Source organism: Aulonocara sp. 'chitande type north' Nkhata Bay, linkage group LG9 (assembly GCF_057382095.1).
Source record: "Aulonocara sp. 'chitande type north' Nkhata Bay isolate Kocher_YH1m ecotype deep benthic linkage group LG9, A_spYH_male_GT1.1, whole genome shotgun sequence".
In the NCBI taxonomy this organism is placed as follows: domain Eukaryota; kingdom Metazoa; phylum Chordata; class Actinopteri; order Cichliformes; family Cichlidae; genus Aulonocara; species Aulonocara sp. 'chitande type north' Nkhata Bay.
In genome coordinates this window covers 5,655,866-5,680,316 of record NC_141352.1, presented here as the reverse complement: position 1 = coordinate 5,680,316, position 24,451 = coordinate 5,655,866, and the positions used below count along the sequence as shown (strand labels likewise).

The 24,451-nt window shown below is 39.0% G+C and overlaps 1 protein-coding gene across 1 annotated transcript in view; it reads left to right on the top strand.

The window, feature by feature from the left end:
• Nucleotides 1–23,301, top strand: part of cubn (cubilin (intrinsic factor-cobalamin receptor)) — an 82,829-nt gene extending 59,528 nt beyond the window's left edge. Inside the window, exons 44-67 of the mRNA XM_086305418.1 lie at nt 723–897; nt 1,231–1,409; nt 1,837–2,046; nt 3,724–3,864; nt 4,960–5,144; nt 5,404–5,575; nt 7,030–7,233; nt 8,036–8,185; nt 8,322–8,443; nt 8,999–9,224; nt 9,617–9,804; nt 11,614–11,770; nt 13,615–13,764; nt 15,201–15,386; nt 15,833–15,962; nt 16,330–16,547; nt 17,911–18,110; nt 18,357–18,519; nt 19,375–19,583; nt 20,340–20,484; nt 20,672–20,853; nt 21,269–21,434; nt 21,716–21,951; nt 23,112–23,301. Coding sequence (XP_086161544.1) covers nt 723–897; nt 1,231–1,409; nt 1,837–2,046; nt 3,724–3,864; nt 4,960–5,144; nt 5,404–5,575; nt 7,030–7,233; nt 8,036–8,185; nt 8,322–8,443; nt 8,999–9,224; nt 9,617–9,804; nt 11,614–11,770; nt 13,615–13,764; nt 15,201–15,386; nt 15,833–15,962; nt 16,330–16,547; nt 17,911–18,110; nt 18,357–18,519; nt 19,375–19,583; nt 20,340–20,484; nt 20,672–20,853; nt 21,269–21,434; nt 21,716–21,951; nt 23,112–23,219 — 4,202 coding nt within the window. The 3' untranslated portion in view covers nt 23,220–23,301. The remainder of the gene's footprint in view (nt 1–722; nt 898–1,230; nt 1,410–1,836; nt 2,047–3,723; nt 3,865–4,959; nt 5,145–5,403; nt 5,576–7,029; nt 7,234–8,035; nt 8,186–8,321; nt 8,444–8,998; nt 9,225–9,616; nt 9,805–11,613; nt 11,771–13,614; nt 13,765–15,200; nt 15,387–15,832; nt 15,963–16,329; nt 16,548–17,910; nt 18,111–18,356; nt 18,520–19,374; nt 19,584–20,339; nt 20,485–20,671; nt 20,854–21,268; nt 21,435–21,715; nt 21,952–23,111) is intronic.
• The last annotated feature ends 1,150 nt before the right edge of the window (nt 23,302–24,451 follow it).

The window sequence follows — 24,451 nt, the reverse complement described above, 5'->3', positions numbered from 1 at the left end:
AAACTTTGGAGTTGGATATAAAATAATAGGTCCCTCTTTTTCAATTTTCAGCCTGTTTCCAAAAATGTTTGCTGTGTAAAATATTAATAAAACAAAATGTCATGGTTTAAAAGTCCATATTTAATTAAAAGAAGAATAAATTAAATGTTGAAAACATTGTTTTTTGGGTGAATTAAAAAAAAAAACGTATACTTTTCTTTCTTTGGTTACATACTGGTCATAATGTCATAAAGCTGTCTGTACTGTATGCAGGCCAGCTTAGCAAATGGACCCTTGTGCTATAGAGCTCTGCTGTTAGAATACAAATAGAATGAGGCTTATCATTGTCTTAGTATATTGCTCCAAAGTTTGCATATATTGTTTGGCATTATATCCATAATTATACCCATAATTTCCCAAATCTGTTTTTGATTTTGATTTGTCAAACCACGGGACATTTTGGCCCTTTACCTCAGACTATCTTGAATAACCTAAACAGAAAAGATGTGTTTCTGGATCTTTGTATATTTTGCATGGTAGAGTTTGCTTTTGCTGACTGTGTCCAAGCTGTGTCCATTGCAAATCTTTAACTTATTTTTGTTTGTTTTGCACAAATTTTCCTGGTATCCAAACTTTTTCTGAAGTAGGTTTAAAAACCCCCACAGAATATTATCTTTTCAAATTTACGTAGATGTTGGAAAACCTGTCACGTCTCTTATCTTGATCCTTCTATTTCTCCACAGGTTGTGGAGGTTTCATCGAGGTGAATGATAATGATCCTCCAGGGTACATTACTTCACCGAACTATCCACAGAATTACCCCCAGAACATTGACTGTATCTGGATAATTACTGTGCCCAATGGGGAAGCTGTCCAGATTGACTTTGAGGATCAGTTCTACATTGAACCCACATCCAGGTACACCTTTACTTTCTCTTCTCTTGTTGTATTTATAGCTTCTTATTACCACATAAATATAGTAATTTTTGTCATTTTATTGAGTTTCATCCCAAGATTATTGGTAAATACATTTTAGCCTATCTATGTTTTTACAAAAGAAACGAAACTAAAGAACAAACAAACATTACAATCTTACTAAATTGGTTGGTGGTGTTATTAGTGTTTGAAGAACACAATATGTAAACTCTATCTAGAAACTCTTTCACTTTAGAAGAGTTGAAAACACTTTCACGTTTATTCGTGCCCCAAGTTTCAGGGCTTACAACATGTTTTTGTCCATTTATTCAACAGCTGTATGTACGACTACTTGGAGCTGCGTGATGGCTCAACATCCAACAATAACATCATTTCCCGTCTTTGTGGCAACACCCGACCATCTACTCAACATTCGACAGGTTCCTCCATGTGGCTTAGGTTTCGTACTGACGCCAGCGTCACGCACCAAGGATTCAAAGCAAAATACTCCATAGGTAAAGAATATCATGGTCATGCAGTCTGAAACTCATGACTGTGTCTGTTCTTCCCTCATTAATGTCTAGATTGGAAGTTGTAAACCAGTTAGCTGATGGTCTCATCATAAGACTGGCGTGGCAATTTTTTGATCAACTAGCAATAAAATTGTCTTTATCTAGGTCTGGTTGTAAGGTGCCTTGAGAGGCGGCATTCTTGTGGCATACAGACCGAAAGTTATGGGAAATTGTGCCAGTATCAAAGCATTACTGGACTAGCTGTTTGTTTATGTCTTAAAATACTGTATGCCATTTGAAATTCACATTAAAACATTGATTAAAGAGATGTAACCTTTGAGATTTTGACTATGTAGCAGAGTGGTGATAGAAAACCACAATGACCTATTTCAAAGCTCTGTTCTGATTCTGTAACTCAAATTCCTCACAGCAACATGTGGAGGCACCTACATAGGTCAGAGGGGTGTGATCTACAGCCCAGGCTTCCCAGGCTCCAACTATCCTGATAGCTCCAGTTGTGAGTGGTACCTGGAGGGACCCACAGGACACTACCTCACTCTTAGCTATGGGAATTTCAGCTTGCAGAATACTGATGGATGCTCTGCTGACTATGTGGAGATCAGAGAGTACAACGCCTCAGGTAAAAACATAAGTAATAAAAAAAACCCAACAAGATACATTCTCTACACCATCACAATGTCTATTGTGTTAAAATCTTTTCTGTCCGCAACTTTCTAAAACTGGACTTCCTTCTCAGTTCTTTTTCTTAAGTAAATGTATTTATCTGATTTGACTTTATAACCCAAATTATGAAAACGTTGGGATGCTGTGTAAAAAACCAAACAAACCCCTAAAAACATGTCAAATGTTTGAACTAAGGTGTTTGTTCCAGTAAATATATATTATTTTACGAAAAGTACTAGCACAGTACTTCAATGGCAGTTTTTCATTTGAGAAACAAATAACTTCTGTTGTAAAAGCTCAGGGCCGTTGCAAACACTAAAAGTATTTTGTTATCTGCTGACTTTGAGAAAGTGATTCTTGCATTTACTTCATACAGGCTTGATTAATAGTCTTTATTTTGGAATCAGTCAGGCTCTGCTCTTTCATCTTCAGCTTGTTCAGAAGGCCGAGACCTGACTTTTGACAGGCCCCCATCTTGGCTCGTTTACACTGGGTTCCTGTACGTTATAGAATTGATTTTAAGACTTTAGAGCTTGTTTTTAAGTCTCTAAATGATTATCTCTTTCATACCACTCTGATCTTTTAACTAAAAATACTCCAAATAGAACTCTTAGGTCAGCTGATAAGTTGCTTCTGACTGAAACACAGAGTAGACTGGGCCTTTGCGATTGCTGCACCTAAACTTATATACAGTCTGCCTCTTCAAATTAGGACCTACGCAATTAGACTGACGCAACGCAACAAAATTTTGACCCCCCCCTAGCTTTAAATTGTGACAGAGTTTTGTTTTGTTCTTTTTATGTGTGTTTGTTTTACTTTGAGCCTGCTTCTGCTGTTAAAAGGGAGTTTTTCCTTCCCACTGTCGCCAAAGTGCTTGCTCACAGTTTTCTCTGGGCCAATGCTGACTTAAAATGGACTGAGGAACAGTGTAAAACTGTTCTAGGATTATGCAAATTAAAGTTTGATGGGTTTTTGGGAAACATGGACTACGGATCCTCTGGACAAAAAGAAGGGCCACCTGGCTTGTTATCAGTGCTCAGTTCAAACTTCACATTTCTGATAGTAAAGGGATACAGTAGTACCTATGGAATTGGCAGATTGTACATCTGGAAATGTGCCATCTATGCTAAAAGGTATATAATAGGAAAAAGTAGAATGGTATAGGCTCCCATCCAAATGATGCTTTTTTCAGTGAAGGCCTTGCAGATTTCGGTAAGACAATGCTAACGTGCATAATGCATACTAAATCTGTTACAACTGCTTTGCAGTGTAAGACAGTAAAATGTTATAGCGGTCCTCTTCCAAAAGTACAGCCACCTTTTAAAGGGAGAGGGGATCCTACATAATGGTAAACATGGCCCCATCTCAATTCGTTTGAGAAGTTTTGCTCTCAGTTTAAAATTAGCTAATGTTTTTCTTAAATGGTAGATTTTTGTCAGTTAAAATGTTTGATGTGTTTTAAATGTTCTATTGTGATTGTTCATAAGATTTGCAAATAATTGCATTCTGTCCCAATAGTCCCAACAGTTTTGAACTTAGGAAAGTAAATTACACCCAACACATGTGTATGTGTTTCATGTTGAGACAGTGGGGTGATCAAGATATTCCTGCATCCTTTCTAATGTTTGTTTAGGCCGCCTACTGGGCCGACATTGTGGCAATAACCTTCCTGCTCCCATGGAGACGTCTGACAGTTTTGCTTATGTCCGGTTTGTCAGTGACACCAGTGGAAATGCAGCTGGCTTCCGTCTGTTCTTTGAAGCAAGTGTTGAAGGTGGGTACATTTTGAAAAGTACAAGGAATAGTTGCTGGATGATCATTATGGTACGTCATATTTACACATGAAGTAAATCTTTGAGTAATATCACCACGATAGTCATAATTATCATAGAGACCTGTTTTTGTGGGTAACTGTTGTTTCATTAGGTTCAGTTTTTTTCCTTTTCATTTTGAATGACTGCATGGATGAGAACCAAATCGTACAATAAAAAATTGACATATGTATGTTAAAGCATTTGATAGAAAACGTTGTCAACATTATTAGAACTTGCTCTCATACTTTCATATTTGTGTATTTGACAGCTCTTCAGTCAGCAAAAGGTCATAAATAAGCCAGATATAGTCCTGCATATTAACAAACCATTACACTGTATGTTACAATATTATGGAGAAAACACAAAACATAAAGTTAATAAGCTGTTTATATTCTAATTTTTTTAATGACCTGTAAAAGAAGAATCAATACAAATGTTTTTATCACACAGAGATGCTAAAGTCCAAGCTTTAGATCCTGTTCATCAATATGTAAGATCTGACAGTTCTTTTCTTACATTTCTGTTTCTGTTCTCAAGTAATAAAGTTCAGTGTATTATATAATAATATACTGATGATAATAATCACTGCAATGTTTAATTTATCTTATTTGTAAAGTGTCAGTCATTTAAGAAAACAGCATTTTTTCATAATAAACCAAATAACAAAGGGATTCACATGAAGATGGAGATAAAACACGTTGACCTACAAACAGTGACATAAAGGGAACCTGGAAATTGCGACTTCGAACAAATGCAAAAAGAAAAACTGGATAACAGGAGAAACAGGCTGGTTGATTATCTGCCTCATTACAGTGCCTTTTGATTTTGTTTCCAAGCAACAAAAGGAGACAAAAAAAATTAAGCCACTCTTCATTCTAGCGACCTCAAACTGAAAGCCAGTCTAACTCAGTGGCAATGATGGGTTGTGGAGATATCTGATGAACAGACAGATCGGGTTAAATGCTTAATTTAGTTTTTGGTTTACAGAAATACATGAAATTAATTTACAACATTATTTGTTATGCTGAATCTCTCTCTTTTTTCTTTTCCCACAGAATGTGGAGGTGAACTGAATGCTCCCTCAGGAACTATCTCCTCTCCCAATTACCCCAACTTATATCCCCACAGCCGAGTGTGTCGCTGGGAGCTGGTAGTGTCACCAGGCCGCAAGGTTACCCTCACCATCAGTGACCTGAGACTGGAAGGTTCTGATACATACTGCGTATTTGACTATGTTGATGTGAGTCCCTTTCTGCCAGTAGTCGTCATCCCTTTCACTTGACTCGAACCACAAATCAAATTAATTCCCCTTTCATGCTGTGGAATCTCTGATAGCATCTAGAACCCTTGAAAAAGGAAATTAAAAAAATCAAAATTTCCACAAATGTTTATCTGTGTAATTTTTTTTGTGAAATTGAAAATACTGAAATATAGTTTATTACCTTTTTGATGAGCATGCAAGAAAAATTGCATATCAAGCATAACTCTATGTCCTCCAGGTAATGAACGGATTGGCAGTCGATGCCCCTCACCTACAACGGTTCTGTGGTACAGTACCGGCTGGAACTCAGGTGCGGTCCTCTGGCAACACCATGGCTGTTGAGTTCCGCACTGATGCGTCGGTGTCCAGTGGTGGATTCTTGGCTACGTATTCCTCTGATGAACCTGCAGGTTAGATTCTCCTGCGTGCAAAACTAAAATATTATCTACAGAAAAATATAATTCACATTGCTTTAACCATAATAGCCATGTATCCATGGCAGTTTCTTAAACACGTTAATGCAGGAAACCACACGTATACATGATTTAGTATTATTAATGCAGGGATGTAAGATATCAAAAACATCATTCTGTTATCAAAAACTATTCTGCTGCAGTTTCATGTTGTATTGTCTAAATCAGAGGTCTTGGTGTAGCAATTTTTAGATCCCCCAGTGGCTTGTGCTCTGACCAGTATAAAGTGGTCGGTAGAGAATATGATGAAGCGCCTTGAGGCGACTTTTGTTGTGATTTGGCGCTATATAAATAAAATTGAATTGAATTGAATGACAGGTGTTAACACGTCTTCTTTCAAATGGTCCAATTTAATTTCTATTGGAAGATGGTGCCAAAAATGACTTTCTATTAGCTGATAATGCTACCTGGCAGAGGGTTGTTTTAAAACATTCCTTTACCAAGAGAAGCAATGACTCACTATGAAAAGACATCGCTACACAAAAACCGTATTTTATTTTTATTTTTTTTAGCAAATTCTACATAATTTCTCAAAACAAGAATTAATTAGTCTGCAGAAAAATCTTCCCTGTCAGTGTTATGTGGATTAAAATATTTGAAACATTTCATACTCTGTTATATCATTACTATGGATACATGTTTGCAATGGCTCTCCTGTGAAGATATTTCTGAAGAAAACTGGATTCCATCTTCTTATCTACATCACACATGTTGGGCAAGGTGGTTAGTAACAGAAAACTCTGTTACGATGATAACTGAAGCAGATCTTTTTGTTAATGCTAGCTAGCTCTGTTTCCACACAAAGCACAGTTTGTATCTGATCTCAGGACAGGCTGTTTTGATCCAGCAGGTAAATCCAGGGAGCATGTGCACGTGCGGTGGATCTGAGCAGAGAGAATAAGAGGCCCAACTGAAAAATGCAAGAACCATAATCTACTATTAGGAAGCCTGAGCGACTGTAGATCTTAGCTAGTCAAATGACTTGCAATCAGAGTGAGGAAGGATGTGTTATGTATGTCAGCTGGTGAGTAATGAGCTGCAAGTGGATAGGCCGGGAAAGATAAAAGGAACGAGCAGGTAACCACACCTCTTTAACCACAAAAAAGACTTTTGGAACCCAAAGAAAGCTGAAAGTCATACAAGATTATTCCTTATTGGAGGATGATGTTTTTGTAATTGCTGAAGAGTCCAATTACTCTGTCCAATTGCCTGTCCTGTCTGTACCTTAGTATTAATTACTAATAATTATTAATTGGTATCATTTCCAATCAGTAACAGGTCAGTCGATATAGTCTCAACCACCTACACTTCATTGTGTTTTAATGAAGTGCTGTTCCGTATTGTGTTCTAACATTTACTCTAATCTGCTATTTTAATCTATATTTTGCTAGAATGTGGCGGTATCCTGAATAACCCTGATGGTGGCAACTTCACTTCTCCTGGCTACCTGGTGTCCAACTACAGCAACAACATCAACTGTGAGTGGCTGATTCAGAACCCACAGCACATCAACTCCTCTATTGTGGTGTTGATAGAAGACTTGCACCTGGAGGACCATCAAACCTGTGAAGCAGACTATCTCCAGTTCCGCTTAGGTAAGTCCTAAGTAGGATACCAGACCAATATGACGTATAAATTATGTGTGCAATGAAGTCTATAGCTGCATTTTTATTTTAATTACATAAGCTTGGAGGCTTGAGCTTATTACAAGCTACCATAGGGCGTGAAGCAGGGTACACCTCGGACAGGTCACCTGTCTGACATAGGGCTAGCACACAGAGACAGACAATTATTCACACTTAACCCCATTAATTGCATGTCTTCAAACTGTGGGAGGAAGCCAGAGTACACGGAGAAAACCCACGCAAATGTAGGGAGAACATGCAAGCTCCACACAGAAAGGCCCCGGTCAGACGGTGGAGTAGAACTCGCTACTTTCTACCTGCGAGGTGCTAACAGTGCTAACCACCACACCACTGTGCTGCCGTTATTAAAAGAGTCAATTTGGCAAATTGCTATAAGAAATGATCCAAGCCTTAGCAGACAGCTAGTTGGTTGTAACACAAATAGAATTTAGTAAGAGAGCATTTTTATTTATGTATTTTTTAATTAACCATTACTGCCATTTGAAATAGATTAGGCCAGGCAAAATTGCTGGCACCACCTCAAAAGTAAAGTTTTTGTTTCTTTTGTGAATAAATTATGCAGCTGTGAGTTTCCAGGTTTCGTTATGATTTCAAAATAAATCTTTGCATTATGATATTATTATTATTATTGTAGCAGATAAAAAAAACAAACTAAAAACTCAATGTATCTGTGTTGTGTGTTCAAGAGTGGAAGAAAAAGTATATGAAATCTAGTCTAGTCCTTTCTAATCTAATGTCTCACCTTTTGCAGGTGACTCAAGTGGAGAGCTGCTGGGCAAGTTTTGTGGCCAGACAGCTCTTGTACTTCCTATTGTGGTCTTTACCCCAGAACTCTGGGTCCATTTCCAGACAGACAACTCCAACGGAGACTTGGGTTTCAAGGCTAAGTACTTGTTTTCCGGTACGACTCACACTAATACCTTAGTTATCCTATGCCACTATTTCTTTGAATTTGAGACTAGTATTTAGCTAATGTAGCAATCAAGTAGCAGATGAAGATTGTCCTTTGATGCATCATTCTCTCTTTTTTCTCTTAGAATGTGGAGGCTGGCAGACAGGTGACGGTGGGGTGTTAGCCAGTCCTGGTTACCCTAACCTCTATCCAAGCCCCAGTCGCTGTGCTTGGCTGCTTGAGGCTCCAGAGGGCCACACTATTACAGTAAGTGTGCACAGTGGCTTGCTACATTAAAACAACTATGTGGACTACAGTGTACAATTGAATGCCCCCTATAAGCGAGCACTTTAGCGACAGTGGAAAGACTCCCTTTTAACAGGAAGAAACCTCCAGCAGAACCAGGCTCAGGGAGGGGCGTAAGACAGGAGAAAAACATGCAGTGAAAGAGAGCCAGAGATTGATTAATAATCATATTAAATGCAGAGAGGTGTACAAACACATGCTGAGTGAGAAGGGGTGAGAGAAAGAGAAGCGCTCAGTGCATCATGGGAAGTCCCAGCAACCTAAGTCTTTTGTAGCAAAACTAAGGGAGGATTCAGTCTCAACTGATCCAGCCCTAACTATATGCTTTATCAACAAGCAAAGTTTTAAGTGTAATCTTAAAAGCAGAGAGGGTGTCTGTCTCCCAAATCTACCGGGGTGATACAGTACTATGAGGTATTTAAGTTAAGACTGTACAAGACGTTAATTTATTGTCCAAGATGAAGTGCTCTTATACTTTTCAAATTTCTTGATATCCATTTCTCTTCCATGCTGCAGCTAACCTTCACCTACTTTAACTTGGAGTCCCACAACACATGTGGCTGGGATTCTCTCACCATCTTCAATGGAGGATCCCCAGGTTCTCCCATTATTGGTCAGTACTGTGGTACCACCTCCCCAGGAACCATCCAGTCAGGATCCAACAAACTGGCTATAGTTTTCCTGGCTGATCATAGTGTGTCCAAAGGAGGATTTTTGGCCTCCTGGTCTTCTGATTCTTCAGGTGGGTCTACACTGCCTAATTAAACATTTTATTCATTTTCTTTTTTGCAGTTGCCTATTCCATGTTTACTCCAATTGTATTATCAGGATCTCACATCTGAGTTAAATTCAGTGAAGCTAAACTAAGACATAGTTGAATATGTAGGATTAAATACAATATGATACAGTATGATGCTGTCACTTTGAACACTGAGTTAGATTATTTTTTTATATCCAACATGTCAGAAGGTCATAACTGTTCAGTATTGGTTTTCAGCCTTGTGTACAAATATTTTCCTGAGTATTCAGTGTATGGTTATTCATACGCGGAAGAGCTATGGGACGACCTCTGAGTTATTTAATGTCTTACATACACTTTGTGCTCATGTACTCACATATTTTTTTTACTGCCAGGATGTGGAGGGGTGATCCATGCTGATGCAGGAACAATCAAGTCTCCAAACTATCCCCAGAACTTCCCAGCCAATGTGGAGTGTACCTGGAAAATAATTGCCCATGACGGAAATCACCTTGAGATGAGCTTCAGCAGTGATTTTGAAATTCCAGACAGCGGCGGGACCTGTGAGAGCAGCTATATCAAGGTATAAGCACTTGCACCTTGCAGTAGATTTTTTCCCCCTTTTTTCATTTCAAATATAGCTTTAATTTAGGGCAGGGATAATCAAATTGCTATTGAATCTTCTTCTTCATATTCATATCAAAAATATTTCTCTTCGTATTTTTGTTTTGGCAGATTTTTATTCCTTTTAGGTTGAATTCCAGAATTCAACCGAAAAGGGATTTGTGTCTTTCATGTATTAGGCGAATATGTAAACTGTGGTGCCACTGAGTAATGTGTCCTTCATATAGGTAATAATATTAATAAAATTATTATTATTATATGCATTATTATTATTACTTCCATGTCAGACACAAGTCCCTTATGGGTTGTGTCAAGAAGGGCTGCAGCGCTACAGTAAGAGTTTGGAAGGGGGCAGGTTGTGTTTTTGTTTGGTTATTTGTTTGTTTTGTTTTAGTTTTTTTGTTTAAATTATTATTATTACTGAACTGTTCCTTTAGTTTTGTCTCTTATTCTACTATCATCAGTGCAAAAATAATAAGAAAACCTCAATAAACGAAAACTATACAATAAATAATAAAATCTTAATATCCAGAAGACATAATCTGTTTTGTCTCCGTTTATTCTATTACACTTTGTATCTGGAAATATGCAATACTTTAGCTTGTTTTCATTTGGCCTGTAAAATGCCCTGTATTTATATAGCGCTTTTCTAGTCCCTAAGGACCCCAAAGCGCTTTACACAACCAGTCCTCCACCCATTCACACACACATTCACACACTGGTGATGGCAAGCTACATTGTAGCCACAGCCACCCTGCGGCGCACTGACAGAGGCGAGGCTGCCGGACACTGGCGCCACCGGGCCCTCTGACCACCACCAGTTGCATGCAGAGAAAGCTCTCTGAGCCCCACCAGCAGCGGTCGTTTATTGCAGGGAAAAGAAGACGAATAGAAGCAGCGCAACTAGAAATTTGTGATTTCTTGTTTTCATTTTTATCCCTTCATCCTTTTCCACTTATCAGGGTCACAGGGAGACTGGTGGCTATCCCAGCTACCATAGGGTGGGAGGCAGGGAACACCCTGAGAGAGTGTCAGTCTGATGCAGGGCTAACACAAAAAGAATGACAGCATTCATACTCATATTCACACCGATGGGCAATTTAGAATCACCAATTAACCTAACCCCACTAACTGAATGTCTTTGGCCTGAAAGAGGAATCCAGACTGCCTGGAGAGGTCCCACACAGACATGGGGGTAACATGCAAACTCCACACAGAAAGGCCCTGCCCAGGTGGTGGAGGCAAACTCAGATCCATCTTACTTTGAGCTAACAGAGCTAACTACGATGCCTATTCATTTTCATTTATTTTTGGCTTATGTGTCATATTTCAAATCATTAGACAACATTACTATGAATTAGTTGAATTACAAAAAGAAGGTTAAAATCATCAAATCTCTGTCTAAGACTGAGTATACTAGTGGCCAAAGGATAAATCACTGAATGCATTATTCTTGTTTAACCGGTTGCCAAGAAAATGCATGGAATACAGTCATTTAATGAAAATAGGCTATATCTGCAGTTATGTGTAGACCCAACATTATTTTGTAAGTCAAATTAGTAGTATGTTTTAAAAAACAAAACAAAACATTTTTTAGCTTCTTTCTCCTCCTTTTTTAATCAAGTATATTTGCTTTCTGACCTTTGACTGCAGAAATTAGAACATTAGCTTTGATTTTTTTCCCAATAACCTTTTTGTTTTCAAATAAAATTGGCTGCAGAAAGGTTATCATAACAGGACCTGATTAAAACTGTGCATGTTTCTGCAGGTGTGGTCAGGTCACAGTCAAATTAGTGAGGCTCTGCTGTCTACAGGCTGTGGCTCTGTGGCTCCAGGGTCCATAGTTGCTCCAAATAACATCATCACGAGCCGATTCCAGTCCACTGGAGCCCCTGGCAAAGGTTTCTCAGCCTCCTTCAACACCAGTAAGAACCAGACAGCCAGTACAATTTCATGTTAAAGCTTTGCTGTAATGGCTATTATATCACACACTTTGGTGAATTTTCCTCTTCTAAATAAGTTTAGAATTAATCTTTTCTAATATGAAGGTAGAGAAATGTTACTATTGCTATGTAAATGCCATTTTATCTCTGGGAAGACCCAGTAATTCCATGTTTGCCCATTTGGAAGCCGTTGCAGATTCTCAGTTAAACCTTTAGAACAGTGACCCAAATGTGAGCTGGTGGACCACAAAGGTGCTGCAGGTGGGCTACAGTAATAACAGAAATTCAGTTTGAAGTTATTCAGAAAAATGTACAGTCACATATTTATTTAGACTTATTTATTTATATAAAAAGTGAATTAAAACAGGTGATAGGAGGTGGTTACTTTGTGATATTACTTATTACTTTGACTGTTCTTGTATTGAAATGTGTGTCCTAGTGCAGCTGGGACACACATTGGCCTTAACACTTTGCATATGAAGGGGTAGCATTAGACATTTTCAAAGAAGTACTTCACTTTCGCTTGTATTCTGATTAGAGTATAAGTCACATGGCATTTTCTGCTTTGTTTTGTTTTTTCTAAGCAGCCATTCCCACTCTTGACTTTGGGGATGACTGCTCAAGAAGCTTTACACACATCTATTGTTTTATGTTTGTTATTATGTTTTGCACTCTATGCACATACTTTGTGGGATTTAGTTGGTCAGAAGAAGTCAGAGACTTGTCCTGAAGCCACAGTCTCAGAGTACTTTCCAAAGTAAAAGTATTTTGCTCTATTGGGTTGCATTCATTCTCCCTGTAATTTCTTCAAGGTCTGTTCCTCTGACAAGTAGCTGCCATTCATTGTTGTCTTACAAGAAAGTGGTAGGAGTTGCATGAACATTTGAGAAACTTGATTCTCATACTCAGATTCTACAGTTTTGCAGACTGTAAACAGTTTTTGTATTTAACTCAGTGTTACAGCATTCACAGCTTCTTGAACATAAGACAACGAGGAACAATTGTGTCATGTTATAGCCTTATTCAAACATTCCAAAATAAATTAATTTTTTCACTTCAAAATTGTCCATCTAATAACAAAAAAACAACAACAACAAAACAAAAATATAACATGTACATGTTCACAGCCTTTGCAAAATACTTTGCTAAAGCTCCTTTTCCTTTATTTACTGCTTCAAGTTCTTTTTGAGTGTGATGCTTACCACACCATTCACCAACGATGTCTTTGTACTTTGTTTCATTCATCTTTCTCTCTTGTTTCTTGCTTCTGAAAAACATCCCATGGTATGACTCTGCCACCACCATTCGGGGATGGTTTTGGCCAGATGATGCGGCGTTCTTGGTTACCTTCAGACATGATGTTTGACATTCAGGCCAAACACTTGAGTCTTTGTTTCATTGCCCCAGGGAGCTTCTCATGGTCTGAGAGTCCTTCATGTGCCTTTTACTGAGAAGTGGTTTCCACCTTGCCACTCTACCATAAAGGCCTGATTGGAGGAGTGCAAATTGTTGTCTTTTTGGAAGGTTCTTCTCTCTCCACAAGAAAAGCAGGAGCTCAGAGACACTTACAGTTACTATCGGGTACTTGGTCATCTTTTACCCCAATCTCTCAGACTGGTTGGTCTGCTTTAGCCAGGGTTGTAGTCCTTTAAAAACGTCTTCTGGAGGCCACTCTTTTCCCCCCAATATGTCATATTAGGGATAAAAAGCTATTTTTTCCGTTTTTAAAAGTTACTTTTTTAACTTGTTGGTCGGCAGATCTTTTTTGCAGTGACATGGTCATTCTATCAGCATGCAAAGAAAGTCTGTTGTGCTCTTTTCATTAGGATGCGGTGCAAACTTTACAGCTGACAGCGGCCGTGTGGTTTCACCAAATTATCCAGCAGACTACCCATCCAGAGCCAACTGCAACTACACCATAGATGCTGGAGAAAAGACTGTGGTCATCCTCACCTTTCAGACATTTCAAGTTGAAGGTAAGTGTTACAATTAGGGATATCTACCGCCGGTATCCGGTGCCATTATGGCAAACTCAGCAGCCTGCAACAAGTGCTTTAAGGTGATACTGTGCAAAGGAGGTAACACCTCGAATCTGATGAAACACCTGGCGACGCATAGCGGGGTTTTTTTGAAGCCGACTACCTACTACAGGTGTGGTGCCTGTTATCGACCCGGAGTTATCAACATCCCCCAAGAACACGAAGAGGAGAGTCCTGGCCCCTAGCCCTGCCAGTGTAGCAGAAATGATGACGGATGATGATGGCAGCAGCAGCCGTTCTTCTCTGCGTGAGTAGCTTCATGTTGTTCGTGTGTAATTCACGTTGAGTAGGCTAACCACGTTATTACATTAATGCATGTAAGGTGAACTAGCAAACACCGTTGTAGTTACATGCGGCTGTCTTCTTGTTTGATGGCAGATGCTCCCTTCACCCTGGACAAAAAGGCTAAAATGACCAAAGAAAAATTGGAAAACAGCTAAACATGAGAGGTTTAGGACAAAGTTTGTGTTTTTTCCATTGTTTAAGCACTGCTTCCAGCCAAGAGTAGGGATGGGTATCGTTTAGGTTTTATCCGATACCAGTGCCAAACCAGTACTTTTGAAATGGTGCCGGTGCTTAAAAGGTGCTCGAACCAGTGCTTAAAGAATGGAGAACACAAACTTTGTCCAAAAACCTCTCATGTTCAGCTGTTTTGTTGTGAGGTTTTTTTGTTTTGTTTTTGTTATTGATTTAATACCGTGGTTAGCCTACTTAACGTAAATTACACACGAACAACATTAAGCTACTCACGCAGAGAAGAACGGCTGCTGCTGCATCATCATCCTCATCATTTCTGCTACACTGGCAGGGCTAGGGGCCAGGACTCTCCTCTTCGGGTTCTTGAGGGATGTTGATAACGCCGGGTCCGATAACAGGCACCACACCCGCAGTAGATGTGGTCTTGCAGCAAGCTATCAAATACGGTGCATTTCTCGGCTTTTAAAAAAACGCTATGCATCGCCAGGTGTTTCATCAGATTCGAGGTGTTACCTCCTTTGCACAGTATCACCTTAAAGCACTTGTTGCAGGATGCAACAGCATCTTTTGCTGTGAAGTACAGCCAGCCTTTTGACCGCTTCGCCTTGGGCATTTTTAATCTGTAGCTCTGCTCTAAAAGAACGTACGTACCTGGACCTGCCTACTATCCTCGGAAACATAAAATGGCTAGAATCCAAAGTGTATCACAGCTCAGGAGGAAAAAAGCACCGAAATAAAGCACCGAAATGTGCGCTGCTTTTCGGTCTGGTTACTACTGTTTATGTCAGAACCGATACCAATACCCATCCCTAGTTACAGTTAACACATTTGCATCCAAAATATCTAATAAGATTCAGTAGTTTGTTGAATAATTCCCCCCTCTCTCTGTTGTCTAGCACATTCTACCTGTCTGTACGATGGCCTGAAGATCTACAGTCTTGCTACCAGTGGCATTCCTATTGCTACTTTGTGTGGTACCACCATCCCAGGGAGCTTCTCCACCTTTGGCCCCATGTTGCTCCATTTCTACTCTGACTCTGTGATTACAGACACTGGCTTCATGGCAGAATACACAGCTATTCGTAAGCAATTCAAAGTCAAATTATTGTTATACCCTAATGAGCCATCACCATTTGTTTGAATCAAAATCAAAGAATGGGAAGGCAAAGAACATTTTATAAATTGGAATAAAGTCCAGTATTTTTAATTAAAATTATTATAATTATGTAATGAACCACTTTTCCATTAAGTTACTATGTCAAACTTTTTCAATCCCTTCTACTTTTCTTTTTTGGCATTTATCTTCTTTACTCTAAGGAGGATAATTTGTAAAATACATATTAATCAATGTCAATATAATGTTTTAAGGGAAAAAACTAAATGACAGATTTTATTTTGGTTTGTTTCTTTTTTGTATTTTCATTATATTTGGCATTAGGTATATTTATTATAAAGGGTGTGGTGTGAGGAGTAGATGCATACATCTAAAGTTGTGATTGTGTGTCTTTGTGTTTGTGTGCATGTACAGCATGTGGTGGTTTCTTTAACAGCACTGCGGGTACAGTGAGCAGTCCGGGGCTGTCCATGACCAACTATCACCACAACATCAACTGTACCTACCACATATGGGTCCAAGCAAACAGAGTAGTAGATCTTAAGTAAGACTACACTGACTTCACTGGCTGCTCTAACCTGACTGCAGTACTTCACAAATGACCTGATATTGTTCACAAATCATTTTATTGTTTTATAAACAGAACCAAATCTTGAAAAACTTGAATGCAGTGTTGTTTTTCAGTTAGCTTTGACTTTTTAAAAAGATTACTTAAAAAATTACATGACATCAGTGCAATGTCTTAAAACTAGAACAACTCTAAACATTTTTCCCACATATTTCTGTGGAACCTCCTTCACACAACAATGGGAACAAGCAAAGCCTTGGATACATAGGACTGGTTTCATCTGATAACCAGACAAACTGGTGCTCTTGTACTCTGGGCTTTAAGAAATGTTTCTTTTCCACAGGTTTAACACCTTTCATCTGGAGGCATCTTCTTCCTGTCAGTTTGACTCTGTGGCAGTTTATGACGGACCGGACACTCTGTCACCCTTGCTGGGGAAATTCTGTGGCACAGTGCTCCCACCCAATCTCCGTTCCTCCACAAATCAGCTATTCATTGTCTTCAGCACAGATAACACAGTGAATGGGATTGGTTGGAGAGCTACTTACAGTGAAACGCTCGGTAGGTGGTAATGACTGTGTATTTTTTATTTTATTTTAAGAACAAGTGAACACCACTTATTCATAAAACTACACTTGCACCACACAACTGATGATCTCCTGGGACATTCAGTCTCTAGAGCTTATTCAGAAAAAAAATTGTTCAGCTGAGTGTGTGGATAGAAAGACTCATTTAAAAAGTGAAGTAAAGGAAAAATGGCTGGAGCTGATAGGAACCCCAACTTTGGGTACAAGACTGCACTTCAAGATGGTAAAAGGACTGGTACTTACTATATAGTACCCTTGTACTCGGGTTGAGCAATCAAAGTGCTTCCTGCTACAAGTCTCATTCACTCAGTCACACACAGATTCATACAACACTGTATGCTAAGCTTTCCCTAACATTCACATACATATTCACGATGGATGCATCAGGGCCACGTGAGGGTTCAGTCTCTTGCCCAACAGAAGACATTAACCCTAGTCTGGAGAAGCTAGGGATTCATCCACCAAGCATCTGATTGTAGTGGGCGACTGTGACCACAGTAACCCACTACATTAGGTCACACCTGTCAAATAAAAACAAATCTGAGGCTGCAGTGGATTTTCCACAGCTGAAAGCAGGGAAAAGGGAAGCCTAGTCTCAGTTTTCCTAAGGCTTTAGATCATGGAGCCAAAATGTGACATCAGTTGTATCCATCCATGGACCAAACCCACCTTGGGTCAAAGAATGGTGACAGTCAAATACAATGTAAAGGGGAAGAGGATTTGCTCACTAAGAGCCAGACTTTCACCCACCACACAACATACCCAGAAACCCACAGATCATCAGCTCAGCTGTTCACCCTGATTGAAATGTGAGGTAACACCTAAATAGCAGTCCAGGCTAGTTTCCAAAGATCCCCTTGAAGTACGTGATCACTGAGTAAATTTGAATGAAAACTGGCTGATAATGTCTCTTCATTCTCATACACTGACAATTTTTGTAAACAACCTTCTCTTAAAGACTGAATATTTGACTTCCGTGCAACTGAGTGAAAAGGGACAGTGAATGTTTAGATTTTATGTGCTTGTAAACTTGAGCATTTTCTTGATTTGCATTGTGTGTTGTTGGTGTTTTTTGTGCTTTCTGGGCATGTGTCCATTCTTTGTAGGAATTGATTTAAGGTACAATTACTGTATGCAGTTTGCTGGTGATGACTAAAACAGTAACATTAGTCTGTCTTGAATTCTGACTGGGTACCCAGCAGCAACTGTTACAAGTACTATCTAGGCAGTATTATCTATTTTTACATTACTAGTTTGAACTTTCCAGACATTGGACAAGTTCTATTGTTGCTGTTTTATCCAGAATAAACAAGTGGACATGCTTAAATTACTTGCAGGTCCAGCACAGGGATGTGGTGGATACCTTTCCATGCCCATGGGCATGTTTGGTTCACCAGATCCAAATCTAGATGGTGTCTATGAACCACGGATGAACTGCCTATGGACCATTGAGATGCCTGTCAACAAGGCAGTCAATCTGACCTTTGACTCCTTTGAACTTGAGACTTCCACTACCTGCCGCTATGACTATGTCAGAGTAAGTATACGGAGGGCAGATATTTAATTCATTGAAAATTTTCAAGTTCGAATTTCAACAGTAATATTTTTATACTAAAACCCAGTTTACACTGGGACAGTGTGTTAGTACATCTGGCCACAAGTGGATCAATTGACTCCACTTGTGGCCAGATACACTGACCCTACTACTATGACCAAATGAACTTGCTACTATCTGGTATTTCCGCCAAGCTTGTATTAATATTTGTATCTGTATCTCTCTCAGGTTTATGATGGTGACAACATGAACTTCCCTTTGGTTGGGACATTTTGTGGAACTTCTGTCCCTGCTTCCTTCATATCAAGTGGAAACTTTTTGACTGTTCACTTTGTCACTGATGGCTCGGTGCAGAGGCGAGGCTTCAATGCTACCTACAGAGAAGTACCATGTAAGAAACATTTTGATACTGCATTGCATTCAAAGTCATATTTTCACATGAAGAGACATGAGACAATATTTTACGTACAAAATCCATCTGCCCTCTTTTTTATTTTATCCATCACAATCTTCAATGGATGCGGCTCTCAGGTCCTTACATACATGCAGCTATACATGGATTCGAGGTTACAAAAATGTGATTTGTTACATTTTGTTATGCCACCGACACAGCTGGGTTGAAGACATGAGCGTACGATCGTGTTGGTTTTTAGATTTTCATAAAATATCTGGCAAGCAATGTCAGCTAGACCTTCAGGCCAAAAGACTTCAGCCCAGTTGAACTCACATCGCTGGTCATGAAATGTTTTGATCATTATGTGAAAAAATACATATTTTTTCATCATCTTCAAGTGAAAAACTAATTCTTGGGCAGCAAAACACAACAAATAATATGTTTTTAGTTTTTTGTAACTTTTACTTTTCAAGATGGATTCTAAAATGCTACACATTGTACATTTATTGAAAATGTGTTGGCTTCTGTATTATTTGTTGCTTTGGAAAGACTTCTGTGGCACAGAACACAGCAATTAGAAAGGCAGTAACAATAGCCAGGAAGTTGTTGGGATTTGCATTAGCACTGTGTGTGGAGCAAGGCAATTAACATTGTGAGTGATGTGAGGCATCCACTTGCCTCTTCCTTTAGACTACTACCATCTGCACGGTGCTATTGTCGCTCTTTGTTCACAAAAAAAACCAAACCCCAGACTATATGGTATGTTTTAGAGAACGGCTCTTCTACTGTTACAGAATAAGTCTGGCTATTTTTGGAGGGTTTTTGTTTCTAATTGTGTCTGTCTTTCCTCAGTAATTTGTGGAGGGACACTGAATGCCACCTCTGTTGTCCAGACCGTGACGTCACCCTTTTTCCCTAATGAATATCCTCCTTACACCTCCTGTCGGTGGATCCTGGATGCTCCAGCCCTAGAAACCATCAAAATGTCCATCCAGACCTTCGTCCTCCAGCCTGACCAGAGCTGCTCTGCAAACTATCTAGAGTTGAAAGACTGGCCTATGGTGAGTACAGACAGACCTAGACCAACACGTGCTGTGTCGTTAATACTAAGGTGGTGACTGGACCTCCTAAGCAACTATCACTCTTATCATTTTGTAGAACTTCAAGATGAAGTTACTCCAATTGTTTTTCCCTTTTTAAAATTTGAAATTATTAAATGTCACTTGCATTAGATGAACTCTTGTAAAATTGAATATGCAGTGAAAAGGAGGTGCACTAATAAGAAGGTGGCTCTGACAGCACACATTATCAAAACTATTTCTATTGGTATGCTATGCTATTGCTATGTCTATCATGTAGGACTTGTTGGTGCCACCTGAACAGAATCACAGACCAGGCACTGAGTAGTCAGGAAGCCAGTCTGAGAAAAGAGGAATTGTGACCACATTTTATCATCATAGTTTTTGTCTACCAAAAGTCAAACGCAGAGAGGCATCGATCGTGTGGAAATTAATAATTGAAATACTATTTATAAAATTGTTTGTACATCCCTAAACCTCAGTGCAAGTACAGATTGGGATACAGTGTAACAACCCAAAATGACTCAATAGTAACACATTCATAAAACTCTCCCTTTTAAGCTTTTGATGTATTTTGGGAAATGTGTGAACTTTTTGTCATGACATTTATATATTAACCAAAACTAAAAGGTTTCATCAGAGTGTCTTTGATCATGTTCAGTATGAAACCGCCTTACGGTACCAATACGTAGACGTATGGCGTTAGTATCATTCTAATAAGATTCTTGTGTTTTTCAGGGAGACTATGGGCAGTCTCATAAGCTCTGTCCATCAGATGGCCATCTACCAGACTTTTACAGTTATGGCAGAACAATGCATGTGCAGTTCAAATCCGACACCTTTGTGACAGGAAATGGCCTCAGCTTCACTTTTCAAATTGCCAGTAAGGAAGGAGAAATAGACCCAAAATACCCTATTGAAATCATGCCTTTTTATTATTAATAAAATTCAAATGACTTTAAAAAGTGTGCTTGCTTGTCTGCATCATCCATACTTATTGAAGTGGTGAATATTGTAAATTGTATCTGGTTTCTGATAAGTGCTCTAACTATAGTTTCTGTGTTTTTCAGGCTGTAGCCGAACATATGAGCAGGAATATGGCTACCTGAAGAGTCCAGGCTGGCCTGACATATATCCCAACAACATGGATTGCACCATCATCCTAAAGGCACCACAGAACAACTACATCTCTTTCTTTTTTAACAATTTTGATGTGGAAAGCCATAGCAACTGTCAGTTTGACTATTTGGAGGTAAACCAAGCAATGTTAATGCAGAGACACAGACGCTGTGTGTGTGTGTGTGTGTGTGTGTGTGTGTGTGTGTGTGTGTGTGTGTGTGTGTGTGTGTGTGTGTGTATGCTTGCATGTGCCATTTAGAATAGAATAGAACAGAATAGAATAGAAAAGAATGCCTTTATTGTCACTATCAGATGTACAATGAGATACAGAGCATCTCCTACTCAGTGCAAGAGGAGAAGGAGAAGAAAGGGGGTGTGAGGTGCACAGTTTCTATTCTATTCTATTCTATTCTATTCTATTCTATTCTAACATGCTGTTCATTCCTTCATATATTATAGAAGTGTCAGATTCAGTGTAAATGGCGGTTGGATACCGTATTCTGTGTGTGATATGTTTTATCCTCGTTTCCATGATTTTCACCTCTCAGATCCGTAACGGCAGTACAGCAGACTCACCACTGATTGGCAAGTTCTGTGGAAGCACTCTGCCAAGCCCTGTCTTCCCACAATCCAACCAACTCTACCTACGCTTCAAAAGTGACTTTTCGCATTCTCGTGATGGCTTTGATGCCACATGGACATCCTCCCCTCAAGGTCTGAACTGAACTGAATAAAATATCATTTTTAACCAGTTCCTATAAAATATCAAGTCGTTTTTTTTCTTGTTGGCATGACCAACTAAACAGGATTTTTTACTATTACTTTTACTCTTTTATACATTTGACATCCCTCCTTTAAGCTTTTAAGTCAACATGTATTTAGAATTTTAAATCCTGCTCTATTTAGGAACTATAAGATATTTTTAGTAGTAGCAGTTTTTGTAATGAAGGAATGCAGATTGTTCACTCTGTTCATCCTGTCTTTTTTTTAACTAGGTTGTGGTGGCACTCTATTTGGAGACCAAGGCTCATTCGCAAGTCCAAACTACCCTGGAACCTATCCCAATAACACCCATTGTGAATGGAGCATCATGGCACCAAGAGGCCGTGTTGTGACCATTACCTTTAACCAGATCAGTATTGATGATCCTGGAGATTGTCAGAACAACTTCTTGAAGTTGTACGATGGCCCAGATACCTCTTCACAGTTTGTTGGACCTTACTGTGGTGTGGTATGTTAAAGAGCATTATTGTAATCTTGACATAATACGGTTTTTATACATTTTACTGCATTGCATATGTCAGAAAGATTTTACGGACTTAGCGTTCCAGATTAGGTACGAGTGATCAAAAGCTCAGTAGAAAGAGACAAGTAAAACCCGTCCTATTCAAACCTCTGACATCTAGTGTCCGGTGTTGTCTTTGTTATGGACCTGTGTGGTATAATAATGCTATTATTTAAAGAGCATTATAAGGGCTTCACAAAATAGGTTAGGTGAGTCTGGTCAGGGTATTAACAATGTAGAAATAAACTATTAAGCATATATTTTTCAATGGTAATGTAGTTTTACTACATCTGTAACAGAAAAAGCTATAAATTGATTACTTGGGGTAAAGAAGTCCTCATAACTGAACACTCCACTTACTGGGTCCATCATGTGGTTGTATCATTCTGTCATGAAATGCAGAGAGATAGGACCCAGACTGAGACTTGTAGTTGACACAAGACAAGTCTTTATTATGGCTAATATCGTCCAGATCACAAACTTATCAAAATTCCAAAAAACAGCAAGCACCAGGATAACAGTGTCAAACAAATAAGATACATATTTTCAAAACACTGTGTCTCTGCGACTTTCAAACCCCAAAACATGTTGCACCAAAGTAACACGTTTTGAAAGTCCATCTTTCACCAACTGAAAAAAAATGCTGTGATTGCAGCCGTTCCCTCTTTAACTCTGACAGTTTGAATATTAACAATCACAAAACTGAGCTAATGTCTCATATTTAGGTGGTTTTGCTAGTTACAGTCATTGTGCAGGTGTACTGTTTATAAAATTACAATAACAAAAAGTTCAGATTGAGTGTGCAGTATAAGGTAACTAGTGTACTTATTTACCTATTCACTTTGCAATAGATTATGGTGTCATGCAAAAATAATATATAATTAGAATTTTTTCTTCAGTATTTAGAGTTGTATTGTGTTCATTTCCATATAGATATAATGTTTTCTTTGAATTCTTTGTCAGAATAAAGCACAGACATTGTACTTTGGTAACTATGATTGGTAATGTGTTTTTTTTTCCTGTTTCTTAGCTATTTAGAGTGAGTCACTGTTGATAGTTTCAGTATAAAAATGTAAGTTTCTCCTATTTCTGTGTTGTTTGTTCAGGAAACCAACATTGCTCCATTCACAGCCACTGCCCACCAAGTCTATGTTGTTTTCCAAGGCCAGTACTCCACCCTACCTTCAGGATTCAGACTCACCTGGACCAGCTGAGAGGATGCTCTCTTTCTTCATCTCTGTCTCTCTCCCTCACACACACACCATTACTAAAGCTATGTCATAATGCCGTGTTATAATAAATATATAATTCAAGAAATGCAACAGTGTGCTCAGTCATTTTTATATCAGGTGCTGCTTGTAAAGCAGAATGCTGCTGCATCAACCTCACTCACCTGCTGATGAGTTAGATGTCACAAACCACACTTATTTTTTGACATGGTGACAAATAAAGGTGTCAATCAAATCAACATGCTTTAAACATTAATAATGACAGCTTTGCGTATTATATTTGTTTTATTGGTTCTCATATTTTAGCAGTGATAAAGATGTTTGTCTAGATGTTTATTGGAAAACTTAAGACAGGCCTGTGCATGTGCCCCTTTGAGAAGAGGGATCTTGCAAGCACGTCAACATTTCAGTCCATAATGGCACAGTTTTGGGCTGATCTCATGATCATCATTACCCTGTGAGGCAAGGTCTTGCACAGATCTCCAGACAAATTGTCATGGTTTGCTGTGTGGCCGGCAGGATGTAGGACCCAAAAGTAAGAGTCATGGAAGGCAGCTTTATTTTGACTGTAAATGGTTCTTCCTACAGAAAACAAAACCTGAAAGCGAGGAGCTAGTAATTCGAACTAAACTACTAAATACTGAGGGCTAAAATACACAGCATAACAAGAGGATGGGGAAACACAGCTGGGACTAAAACTCAAAACACTGAACACAGGACAGGGACTATCAAAGTAAAACAGGAAACACATGGCAGGCACAGAGGAACGGAGCACAGGGACAGGAGTGACATGAGACATAACTGACTGGGGAACAAGAAAATAAACATGAAGGCAGAACTAAACCTACACTAAAAATGAGGGGCACAGGAACACGACCCAAGAACTAGAATTCAAGGAATACTAGAAAACTTAGGGAGCTAAAAGTAACAGTGATGAACCATGATGAAATCAACACTTGGTCACCAACGCAGGGCCGTGACACAAATGGTCATTCTACATTTCTTTTATTTCTGACTAATCGTACTAACAGTGGTCATTTTCTCACCAAGCTTCTTGTTGAATGTCTGGTAGCTTTTACAGCTTTGTGCAGGTCCCCAGTCTTGTCGCTCATGACCAGAAGAGGTTGGAATGGAACAAATTGTTTCTATGGATAGATGCTTTCTACACATAACGAGTTGAGATCAGGAGTGTCTGCAACTGATTGATTGACTGACTG